The 12318-nt window shown below is 40.7% G+C and overlaps 1 protein-coding gene across 1 annotated transcript; it reads left to right on the forward strand.

The window, feature by feature from the left end:
• Positions 1–832: 832 nt before the first annotated feature.
• rcor1 (REST corepressor 1) lies at positions 833–11782 on the forward strand. Its single transcript, XM_014192793.3, has 12 exons — positions 833–1679; positions 1780–1839; positions 2557–2637; positions 5828–6042; positions 6240–6358; positions 6546–6624; positions 6706–6759; positions 6883–7089; positions 7295–7372; positions 8332–8389; positions 8584–8831; positions 9683–11782. Exons 1-12 carry the CDS (start codon positions 1532–1534, stop codon positions 9722–9724), a joined length of 1389 nt encoding a protein of 462 aa, XP_014048268.1. The 5' UTR covers positions 833–1531; the 3' UTR covers positions 9725–11782.
• Positions 11783–12318: the final 536 nt, after the last annotated feature.

The following is a 12318-nucleotide window of genomic DNA, read 5'->3' on the forward strand; positions in this document are numbered from 1 at the left end:
GATGAGGGATGTTCTCTTGATAAGTGTGTGAATTGGACCCTTTTCCTGTCAAAATGTAATGAGTACTTTTGGGTGTCAGGGAAAATGTATGGAGTAAAAAGTACATTCTTTTCTTTAGAAATGTAGTAAAGTAAAGTTGCCAAAAATATAAATAGTAAAGTAAAGTACAGATACCCCCAAAAAACTACATAGGTAGTACTTTAAAGTATTTTTACTTAAGTACTTTACACCACTGGGGACTAGACACATAAAGTGCCTTTTGTTCTAAAACAGATATGTATGAAAATACCCTCAAATAAAAGGTGACATTCTGTACTGTCGTCTCATATGAAACATTTCAAAATCCAAACTGCTGGAGGATAGAGACAAATTCAAATGTTTCTGCTTCACTCCAAATAAATACAGAGAGGAGTTTATATACTGTAGTCTACTCATTTTCAAGGAGCCCAGAAGTAGCTTGATTGTGACAGTGCGAATGACAGACACTGCTCCCTTATACTGCTTCTAAGGTTGGGGGCTTCTAAGGTTGGGGAACACGGGCATGAGGTTGGGCCATGGGGGCACACATTTAGGATACTCTGATAGGCCTATGTATAATTTGTACATGGTCCCTGACATATAAAGAAAAAAGAAATTAAATGCAGTCCATATGATTTGAGGAATGTGTCCATTGTTGAATTAGATTATTTTAATTTGCCTTTTTGAATGTAAATTAATTCCATGAATTGGCTGTAGAACAACTTATTTAGTTTAATTGCATAAGTTCCCATCTACCTAATTAATTAATTAATTGTAGCCTCTAGTTTCCAGGCAAGAAGAGAGTTGGTCCACTCATCATTATTAGCTTGAGGGAGGCCTCTTCAGGGCAAACCTTGAAACATTCAGTTCCATCTGATGCAGCCAGGCACTTTATCAAGACCCCGTGGAGTGTCAACTAGCAACCGACCCACCTGGCAAGATTCTCGACACCTAGCTAGTAACGATTGTAATGGACAAAAGTAGCCAGTTAAGTAGTCAAACTCTGTAGAATATCATCGACAAATGCGTGTGTTAAAGCCACGTAGCTCTAGCTATGCTAATTGATTTCATAAATCAAGCTAGCTAGCTAGTTGCTACCGCAACTTTTATCCAAGTAGCAGCGAGCTAGCAGTCAAGCATCCTCGCGAACTTGGGGTATTTTTGCTAGCTAACTGGGGTGGCTGGTTAATATTGAAAGACCCATACAACACAGTTATTTGGCCACCCGTTATATTTTTGGAGCCAGCTATCTTAACAACTTTTATAACATAGCCGTCTTAATTGAGATTGCTGGCTAGTTGAACAGTTTAATCAGTTGGTCATCGCTTCGTCTAGCTAGCCACAGTAGCTTTTCTAGCCAACCTGCTAACGTTACTTTGTTCGCTAGCTAGCAAACTAGCGCCAGGCATCTAGCAAGGTGCTGCTGACTACAGACAGCCAGTAACGTTATAGTAGCTAGCTAGCCAAAATCCGAGTAGTTTTGTTGCTCTTTCTCCGTTAAAAAATCCCCGCAATGATGGAAAAGAGTGGTTCGGAAATGTCAGGGAAAAGAAGGGGTAGGAATACAGTTAATAATCCTAACAAAAGTTTAGCTACGAATGGAAATAGCAACAATTCATGGGAGGAAGGAAGTTCGGGCTCCTCCAGTGATGATGAGCATGGTAGGTCAACACGACGGTGGTAGCCTCGGTCACTCTAAACTAGTTCATACACTTGTACAGTGATTAAAAAATGTAAATCCTGTGTTTGTTATATGTTCAGGTAGTGGTGGTATGAGAGTTGGGACTCAGTATCAAGCCCTCGTGCCAGACTATGATCCAGGTGAGTCATTTTACTGTTCAGACAGTCAAGAAGATGGAACAGGTTACCAGACATGATAGCCTCGAACAATTCCTGGTCGTCTATTCCACGAGCCTTGACTAAGCGGGCTACCGCTAACTACATCTTTATTATTTTGACATTCAGACTCCTGTCCACGGCTACATTGTTTCATGTTTGAACCGATTGAACTGCAGAACTATTGTCAATGTATCCAATATATTTCAGCATATTTAGCATATAACATCTGAGATGAGCCAATTAAAAAGTTTGTAATTTACATCTGTTATAGCTAGGCCCTAATTGTTGGTCGAACGACCATGGTTATAAACGCTTAATTTAACTATCTGGAGTGAGAATGGTTTTGATTGCTTCCCTTTAAGTAATGAATCATTCTGAAATGTATTATTTGTAACATGAACTGTATTAATTGTAGCTGCTTTCACTAGCCTATATGATTAAGTCCTGACTTCTAATGGTCCATATTTTTTTTCTTTTCAATTTGGTCTCCATGCAAGTCTCCATGGTCTCCATTATTGGTTTCAATAATACATGTTGTATTTTCCAATGGAACATGGAATTTCATTCTCGCTAAACTTGTATTGTTGGAAGTTGGTTTCACTTTCACCAGAGTTTCACTTTCAACATAAAAGCATTTAGGATAAAGGCCATGAGTAATTAAGTCACTGGTCCTCATTCGATCCTTTATCCCCGTGACAGAGATTGCCAAGGCGGCCGAGGAGAGAGACAACCTGGGCATGCTGGTGTGGCTCCCCAGCCCGAACCTGGCTGAAGCTAAATGTGAGAGCCATTCAAGCCATTTTCCTCATTATGTTCCAAATGTAAACTACTTGCCAAGTTTACATTTACAAATCTTACGTTTATCTGAAGCAAATTATTTAGTTCATGTAATAACTATGCAATAATAACAGAAATGGGTAGCTGAGTGTTGTGCAAGTGAGTGTTATGCCCGTCTTTCGGATCTATATATTTAGATGCACACACACAGAACCAGTCAAAAGTTTGGACACACCTACTCATTCAAGGGTTTTTCTTTATTTTCTACTATTTTCTACATTGTAGAATAATAGTGAAGACATCAAAACTATGAAATAGCTCATATGGGATCATGTAGTAACCAAAAAAGTGTTAAACAAATCCAAATATATTTTACATTTGAGACTCTTCAAAGTAGCCACTCTTTGCTTTGATGACAGATTGGCACACTCTTGGCATTATCTCAACCATCTTCATGAGTTAGTCACCTGGAATGCATTTCAATTAACAGGTGTGCCTTGTTAAAATTACTGGAATTAATTTGTGGAACAATTTGTGGAATTTCTTTCCTTCCTAATGCGTTTGAACCAATCAGTTGTGTTGTGACAAGGTAGGGGTGGTATACAGAAAATAACAAGTCCCATATTATGGCAAGATATAAAGAAAGCTCAAATAAAGAAAGGGAAACAACAGTCAATCATTACTTTAAGACATGAAGGTCAGTCAATCAGGAAAATTTCATGAGGACCGCCACAGGAAAGGAAGACCCAGATATACCTCTGCAGAGGGTAAGTTCATTAGTTACCAGCCTCAGAAATTGCAGCCCAAATAAATGCTTTAGAGTTCAAGTAACAGACACATCTCAACATCAACTGTTCAGAGGAGACTGCAGCAATTTGACCATGAATTCGACCTGATTCATGCAAAGAAACCCCTACTAAAGGACATAAGAAGAGACTTGCTTGGGCCAAGAAACATAAGCAATGGCATTAGACCGGTGGAAATCTGTCCTTTGGTTGGATGAGTCCAAATGTGAGATTTTTGGTTCCAACCGCAGTGTCTTTGTGCAGAGAAGGTGAACGGATGATCTCTGCATGTGTGGTTCCCACCGTGAAGTGTGGAGGAGGTGTGGTGGTGCTTTGCTGGTGACACTGTCAGTGATTTATTTACAATTCAAGGCACACTTAACCAGCATGGCTACCACGGCATTATGCAGCAATATGCCATCCCATCTGATTTGCGCTTAGTGGGACTATTATATGTTTTTCAACAGGACAATGACCCAACACACCTCCAGGCTGTGTAAGGGTTATTTGACCAAGGAGGAGAGTCATGGAGTGCTGAATCAGATGACCTGTCCTCCACAATCACCCGACCTCAACCCAATTGAGATGAGTTGGACCGCAGATTGAAGGAAAAGCAGCCAACAAGTGCTCAGCATATTTGGGAACTCCTTCAAGATTGTTGGAACAGCATTCCAGGTGAAGCTGGTTGAGAGAATGCCAAGCGTGTGCAAAGCTGTCATCAAGGCAAAGGGTGGCTACTTTGAATAATCTCAAATATAAAATATATTTTGATTTAACACTTTTGGTTACTACTTGATTTCATGTGTTTCATATTTGAGGTCTTCACTATTATTCTACAATGTAAAAATAAAGAAACCCTTGTCCAAACTTGAGACTGGTACTGTATATTTAGATACAATGCATTTGGAAAGTATTCAGACCCCTTGACTTTTTCCACATTGTTACGTTAAAGCATTATTTTGAAATAGATTGATGACAGCTTTGCACACTCATGGCATTCTCTCGACCAGCTTCATGAGGAATACTTTTTCAACCGTCTTGAAGGAGTTCCCACATATGTTGAGCTGTCGGCTGCTTTTCTTTCACCCTGCAGTCCATTTAATCCCAAACCATGTCAATTGCGTTGAGATGGGCTGATTGTCGAGGCCAGGTCATCTGATGCAGCACTCCATCACTCTCCTTCTTGGTCAAATAGCCCTTACACAGCCTGGAAGTGTCTTGGGTCATTGTCCTGTTGAAAAACATGATAGTCCCACTAAGTGCAAACCAGATGGGATGGCGTATTGCTGCAGAATGCTGTAGTAGCCATGCTGGTTAAGTGTACCTTGAATTCTAAATAAATCGTACGGTGTCATCAGCAAAGCACCATTACGCCACCACCTCCATGCTTCACTGTGGGAACCACACATGCAGAGATCATCCGTTCACATACTCTGCGTCTCACAAAGACACGGCGGTTGGAACCAAAAATCTAAAATTTGGACTCATCCGACCAAAGGACAGATTTCCACCGGTCTAATGTTCATTGCTTGTGTTTCTTGGCCCAAGCAAGTGGCTTCTTCTTGTTGGTGTCCTTTGGTAGTGGTTTCTTTGGAGCAATTCGACCATGAAGGCCTGATTCACGCAGTCTCCTCTGAACAGTTGATGTTGAGATGTGTCTGTTACTTGAACTCTGTGAAGCATTTATTTGGGCTGCAATTTGAGGCTGGTAACTCTAATGAACTTATCCTCTGCAGCAGAGGTAACTTTGGGTCTTTCCTGTAGCGGTCCTCATGAGAGCCAGTTTCATCATAGCGCTTGATGGTTTTTGCGACTGCACTTGGAAGAAACTTTCAAAGTTCTTAATGTTCCGTATGATGGACTGTCGTTAATGATGTAATGATGGACTGTCGTTTCTCTTTGCTTATTTGAGCTGTTCTTGTCATAATATGGACTTGGTCTTTTACCAAATAGGGTTATCTTCTGTATACCACCTCTACCTTGTTACAACACAACTGATTGGCTCAAACGCGTTAAGAAGGAAAGAAATTCCACAAATTAACTTTTAACAAGGCACACCTGTTAATTGAAATGCATTTTTGTTACTACATTATTCCATATGTGTTATTTCATGGTGTTGATGTCTTCCCTATTATTCTACAATGTAGAAATAAAGAAAAACCCTTGAATGAGTAGGTGTGTCCAAACATTTGACTGGTACTGTATGTAAATAAGGTATTTATGTATTTATTTTTAATATATTAGCCAAATTTCTTCACCAAATTTTTCTTTTGTCATGGGGTATTGTGTGTAGATTTATGAAAAATATTTTATTTAATCAATTTTATAATAAGGCTGTAACAAAACATGGAACAGGTCTGAATGCTGTGTGTGTGTGTGTGTGTGTGTGTAAATATATTTTTGTACAGTGGATGAATACATTGCCATTGCCAAAGAGAAGCATGGGTACAACATGGAGCAGGCACTGGGGATGCTCTTCTGGCACAAACACAACATTGAGAAGTCCCTGGCAGATTTGCCCAACTTCACACCTTTCCCAGATGAGTGGACAGTGGAGGACAAGGTCCTGTTTGAACAGGGCTTCAGCTTCCATGGAAAAACGTTCCACCGTATACAGCAGATGGTGAGACTAACGCCTCCGAATTGTATCATTTTTGTCCATTAACAGCAGACTACTCCATTGCCAAACATGGAACACACGATGAATTGAGACACAATTCTAATTTGGGGTGTTCATTGTGTGACGTCTCTAAACCACAAACAATGCACAAGACTGTGCTTTCGTTTGTTATTTACAAGTTCTTCTTGTTCTTGTGCTAGCTACCAGACAAGTCCATTGCTAGCTTGGTTAGATTCTACTATTCATGGAAGAAGACACGGAGCAAAACCAGTGTCATGGATCGCCACGCACGCAAGCAGAAGAGAGAACGAGAGCAGAGGTATGAAGTGTGTGCTTTTGTTTAAAATGCATGAACCACATTCTCAACTTTCACTCCATTTTGAAAAAACTAGTCCTGGTTGGTTTCAACCATTCCAAATTAGACAAAAAAAATGTATTATTGGAAAGTCAGGCCAAGAATACCATATATTTTTTTATATGTAGTAAGTTTTTGCTTTATGTTTCAGTGAGGATGAGGCTGAGGAGACCAATGGAAATGCTCCAAGCGATGTAGAGTACGACCCAAATAAGGAGGAGAAGAAAGAGGTGGGTCTGTTCAGTGGCTCTTATCAGTTTTAATAAATGTCGTTTATTGAAGCCAACTAACATGGTCCTTTTGTGTGTTAGCTGGGCGCAGCACCTGAGAAACAGGAGCCAAAACCACTAGCAGTGGTACAGAAGGTAGCTTTCCAATTCCAAATATTTTCATTACCATTTCAATAGAAACCTACAACATTCATATTAAATGGACACTACTTTTTGGTGGTTCGACATTTTAACCTAAATCTATTCCTTCACGTCTAGCCGACTACTGGCGTGGCAGAGAAACTGACCCACGTCAAAAAAGAACCACAGGGTCCTCCAGGGAAAAACCTGCACCGTGCTAAGAAGAAGCCTCCTAAAGGAATGCATCTGAGCCAGGGAGACGTAGCTGCAATGTCCACCAGCACCCCCGCTGCAGTCGGTGTGCTGCGGCAAATGGACATGGAGCTGGTTGGCATCAAACGCCAGGTTAGTGGACTGTCTTAACATTAATACATGAATCTCCAGTGACAGCATTTCCTATCCATTGATGAGTCAATTTTGTGTCAATCATGTATTGATGTCAATGGGAGATTTGTGTGGAAATGAAGAACTAAGCCTGTGTACCTAGAGTGTCTTTAGGGTGACGAGTTAACCTGGACATTTTTCCTTAATGAGTTTTATCCCCTTCTAGATCCAGAGCATCAAACAGAATAACAGTGCCCTGAAAGAGAAGCTTGATGTGGGAGTAGACAACTTCAGAGTACCTGAGGTAATGCTATTGCTGACCTAAAGTTCTGAGCATCTCATTTTACTGTCGCCATAGAATTAAAGGTGCATTATGTAGAAATGGCTCGTAACAGTTATCCTAATTTCAGTTTGTGACAAAACAAGCAAGTATAGTGTGGAGAACCATTGTACCATCTAAACTGCTGTGAAATATATTTTTCAGAACCAAAAATATTGTATTTTTAGCTGTTTGAAGCTAGTGTGCAAAACCGCAAATAAAAGGCGCAATAACGGAAAATAAGAACGGGAAGCATAGAAATAGTGCATGCACATAGAAACATATCTACTACTTCTTAGACTTGCTTTCAATGAGATCGCCCAAAAATGTACATATTGCAGCTTAAATGTTACTATTGTTTTGTATAGTGATGGGGAAAACAAATCTTTCTGAAGCATGGACGCTTTCCAGCCAATTGTCGAAAAATAGGTTTACTGCGCAAAGCGTTGATCACCCTAGTGGCATCTGCTGGTCAAAAGAATTTAGTGCTGCCAAATGATTATAAATTACATCACACATGCCGTAGCGCAGAGACAGCGCTGAGATGTCTAGCAGTTGTAATGTTTTCAAATACTATGTATTTTAAATCTACATTATTCATTATGTTTGAAATTGGGTCCCATTTCCCAGCTCAATAGACGCTAGCGGCTCTCAAAATCCACCTACACACAACTTTCGGCAACCAACCCTCGAAATGAAAGGGGTTTCGCTTCCTTTTGTCTTCAACCAATGCCAAACCAATCAGGCGGTTTGCGACAAAACAATGTTTCGGATGTCGTTGATGACATGCTTCGGATAAAGTGATATGGATATCGGCACACTGCTTTGACGTAAACTGCTTTGCGGTTTCAATGCATGCTCTGGTGTCAAACGTAACATCACTAGTCTTGTAATACATTTTGACCTGTCATGTTGCTTGTATGTTTGACCATTTTATGTCTCAGGTGAACCAGAAGTTTAACACTCGCTGGACAACAGAGGAGCAACTGCTTGCTGTACAAGGTAATAGATTGCAAGTGCAACAGATGGGTTGGGATTTGAGAAAGGGTAGAAAATGGAACCAACTGAAGTGGGGCCCATGTGACAAGTCAGATGATAAAAAAATATCTTGAGTTCTGTTTCACTGGGGGGGGCCTGGCACATAACAATCTCAATTTGTTCAAAATGTATTTTCACTCCATTGTAACCTCTTCCAGCCATCAGAAAATATGGACGGGACTTCCAGGCTATCTCGGATGTGATTGGCAACAAGTCTGTGGTGCAGGTGAAGAACTTCTTTGTAAACTACCGCCGACGCTTCAACTTGGATGAGGTGCTGCAGGAATGGGAGGCCGAGCACGGGATGGAGGGAGCAGCCAAGGGAGGAGAGGAGAAAATGGACACATCACCATCTCCCACTGAGGATGGAGCCACCAACCCTGTGCCGCCAGAGGACCAAAAAGAGGTATGTGACTGTCCACTCTTTGTATTGCAAATCGTCCTCCAACGACACATATTAAGAAGAAAGAGTGTGTAATTACAGATGTATTCTAATAACTCGAGACCCACCTCTCACATGCCCAGGTTCGGACCCATAGTTTTTAAGAAACCCTGCTTTAAAGATCCTTAATAGAAACAATAGCAAGGCGGTCACCCTGCCTGTGTTTTGGTAAAAAGCTGAGGGGTGGGCCTTGACAAATGTAACCACTCTCAAAATCATAGACTAGCTATGGATGCAAGGACTGACCATCCATGATATAAAAATGAAAGTTTTAACTGTGTTTTGAGGCTATACAATGTTTGTTTACATTTACGTTGTTTACAAACGTTAGAGTAAAACGAGCTTCTATTGGGGGTCTTGATGGGGTATGTGAGTTGAACTTAGCTCATGAGGAATTTAGAAGTTATATTTAAGCAATAAGGCCTGAGGGGGTGTGGTATATTGCCAATATACCACGGCTAAGGGCTGTTCTTAGCAACACAACGCCGAGTGCCTGGTACAGCCCTTAGCTGTGGTACAGTATAGTGGCCATATACAACAAACCCCCAAGGTGCCTTATTGCTATTATAAACTGCTTACCAATGTAATTAGAGCAGTAAAAATGTTTTAGGTTTTGTCATACCTGTGGTATACGGCCTGATATGCTACGGCTGTCAGCCAATCAGCTTTCAGGGCTCGAACCACCAATTTATAATCTTTATGAATCAGTGGTTCAATATCATTAAGTCTATAAGCAATTAAGGATTCCAGTCTTTTAATTTGAGTTTTTTTGCAGATGTATTAAGTGCAAATACTCCCCAATGTTGTCTCTACAGGAATCCTCACTAGTGGAAGCACAACAACCTCTAGCATCCTGAGTGGCCAGCCATTTTGGATAATTCTGTTGGCAGAACTCCTCCCTCTGAGATTGTACGTCTGTTCTGAAGAGGCGATGATGAATCTGCACAGGTTACTCCCTGTCTTTGCGGGCCTGTTCAAGAAGGTCATTCCTGTTACCTCATCCCCGGTTCAAGGATGTTTTGCAGCTGCCCACCAATTAACTTACAGCACCAGTCTTCAGCCGGACTGACAGTCAAAGTAACCAGAATTATCTGACTGCACTTTATCCCATCCCAGAAAAATCTTCTGTATCAAATGTAACTTGTTTATGCATCTGGCGTCTCTTACCCTGCCTCGGTCACTCTCAACATTACAGATGATCCCTGTTACCCAGCCCACAATATCCGTTTGTCGTTTTATCCTTCTGCAACCCTCTTTACTTTGTAAAGACTGGTTTTTGTTGTGTAGTATTTAATCGCAGTAGGTCTCAGGTATGAACTGACCCTGTGGACTACAATTATTTAGAAAATATAAAGAAAAACAACCCAAGGAAATACCATTGCCGTGTTGGAGATGGAGAAAAGGTGAGTCGGGTGATTTGCCCCCTGATACACACACAGTGCAGAACAAGATGATAGCATTTCCACAGGGCCATTTCATACTGAGACCCAATGCAAGTTAATACTACACAACCAAAACGATTTATATTCTTCCTTCCAAAACTCTTGTCTTTACCCTTTACCCCCTAACTAACTTCATCCCCTAACGGGCACTTGTCCCCCCCATGGATTTACAAGGAACAGACTGGTGTATGAAGGCTTTAAATCCAGGAGAGGGAGTTAGTGAGACGGGTGCACAGTGTGGGAGTGAAATAGGAAATCAGAATGCAGAAATTGCCTTGCAGTATTCTACAAACTCCAATCACCGTTGGGTACAAAGTAAACACTACAATCTCCCTTCCCTCTGCTTCTTTGCGTTACTTACGGCTGAACCTCAGCCCTCCCCTACTGATATACACGCAATGTTTGTCATAAAAGGTTGCTCTTACGGAATGGATGTGCCTCCAGCAAAGTGCAAGTAGGATTCTGGGATCTTGAATTTGCCATATCCATGGCATGATGAATGTTGTCCCCCACCCCCCACCGTACTGAAAAGACTGTACAGACTTATCAAAAACTGACATTACATATAGTAAGTGTAGAACTTAGAATCCCAACAGGCGCTTCCATTGAAGAAATAAACTAGGTGTTGAATTTTAAACGGTAGTGCACTTTTGGTGTTCAGTGTTCAATATTACTCAATTTAAACTAAAGTTAACATGTTCTGGTGCATATTTATAAATAATGCATTAGTTGTTCGGATGACAGGTTAAAGAGACGTGTACAAATAATGTAAAACTTTAAATAGGAGCTGTTCATCATTGAGGGATGTCCATTTTCAGTTTACTAGTAACCTCAGGACACACAATAGGGTCAACACAATCATGTTAAGAATGCTTTTCAGTTGGAAGGAGAGTTGAGTGAGAAGTTCCTTAAGTTGATGAATAGGGAACAAGGCTAGAGTAAACATGTCTCCCCCCGGGCCAAATGAGATTGCTGTTACTAACAAATTTCAGTTAATTACTATAGCTCCCGCCTTGGGTCGATCAGTGTAATTTTGTAAATGCCAGGTATCTATGGCAAGACTCATCATTCGCCCAAGTTTCGTCAAAATCGGACCAGTGCTGTCCGAGATATTGCGTGTGACTAACGGACAGACTGAGAGAGAGCCACAGTCCCTTCTCTGATTTTTCATCTTGGGGAACAATTTTTACATTTTAATTTAAACCTTTTTGAGTTCTGAAGTGTTTTTATTTGTCATTTCAAACCCTGTCCCTTTCACAACAACTGGCCTATGCTATTCTACCGTTTTTACTGTACTGGTACCATGATTTAGCATACTGTTTTGAAATCTTTTTATATATTTATGAAGAAATTGTGAATGCCTGAGGTGGGGTTTTAATGAGGTTGTGTGTATTGCTGTCATTTACCATTGTGTATTCAATTTGCGCATCAATTAACTAGACAATAAATTTGAAGGATTTATAGGGACATTTACTGGATGCTCATTTGTCTTTTCCTGCTATTTATTTTTCGCCTGTTTCCAGAACTGTTTTGTGCTCTTGCCAACTCTATTGCTCATTGTCAAGTCCAACATTCAGTTTGGCATAATAGCACAAACAGACAGGCACTCTTGTTCTGTCTTTCAGCACACATTTTGTCATAAATATTTCAATTGTGTGGTTTAAGCTGTTTCAATATTGTGCCTGATGTGGGGTTATGCACCATACTATAAAAGACCAACAGTGAAAACCTTGTTGATTTTGTGATTTACAGTTCAAGGAATGGGGCTCCCCAGTGGTGCAGCGGTGTAAGGCACTGCATCTCAGTGTTAGAGGTGTAACCCTGGTTTGATTCCAGGCTGTGATTGGGAGTCCCATAGGGTGGCGCACGATTGGCACAGCATAGTTAGGGTTTGGCCGGGGTAGGTCGTCATCGTAAATAAGAATTTGTGCTTAACTGACTTGGTTAAATAATGGTTCTTTTTAAATAAATGCCTTTTCTGAAGAAGGATCGAGTATTGTTTCAGGACT

Source organism: Salmo salar, chromosome 01 (assembly GCF_965601325.2).
Source record: "Salmo salar chromosome 01, fSalSal1, whole genome shotgun sequence".
Classification (NCBI taxonomy): Eukaryota; Metazoa; Chordata; class Actinopteri; order Salmoniformes; family Salmonidae; genus Salmo; species Salmo salar.

Excerpts from the sequence above, each read along its gene's own strand:
- rcor1 (XM_014192793.3), top strand. The coding sequence starts at position 1,532 with ATGATGGAAAAGAGTGGTTCGGAAATGTCAGGGAAAAGAAGGGGTAGG. Across the intron at positions 2,638-5,827 it reads GAACCTGGCTGAAGCTAAAT|TGGATGAATACATTGCCATT; the intron begins GTGAGAGCCATT and ends ATTTTTGTACAG. Across the intron at positions 7,373-8,331 it reads ACAACTTCAGAGTACCTGAG|GTGAACCAGAAGTTTAACAC; the intron begins GTAATGCTATTG and ends TTTATGTCTCAG.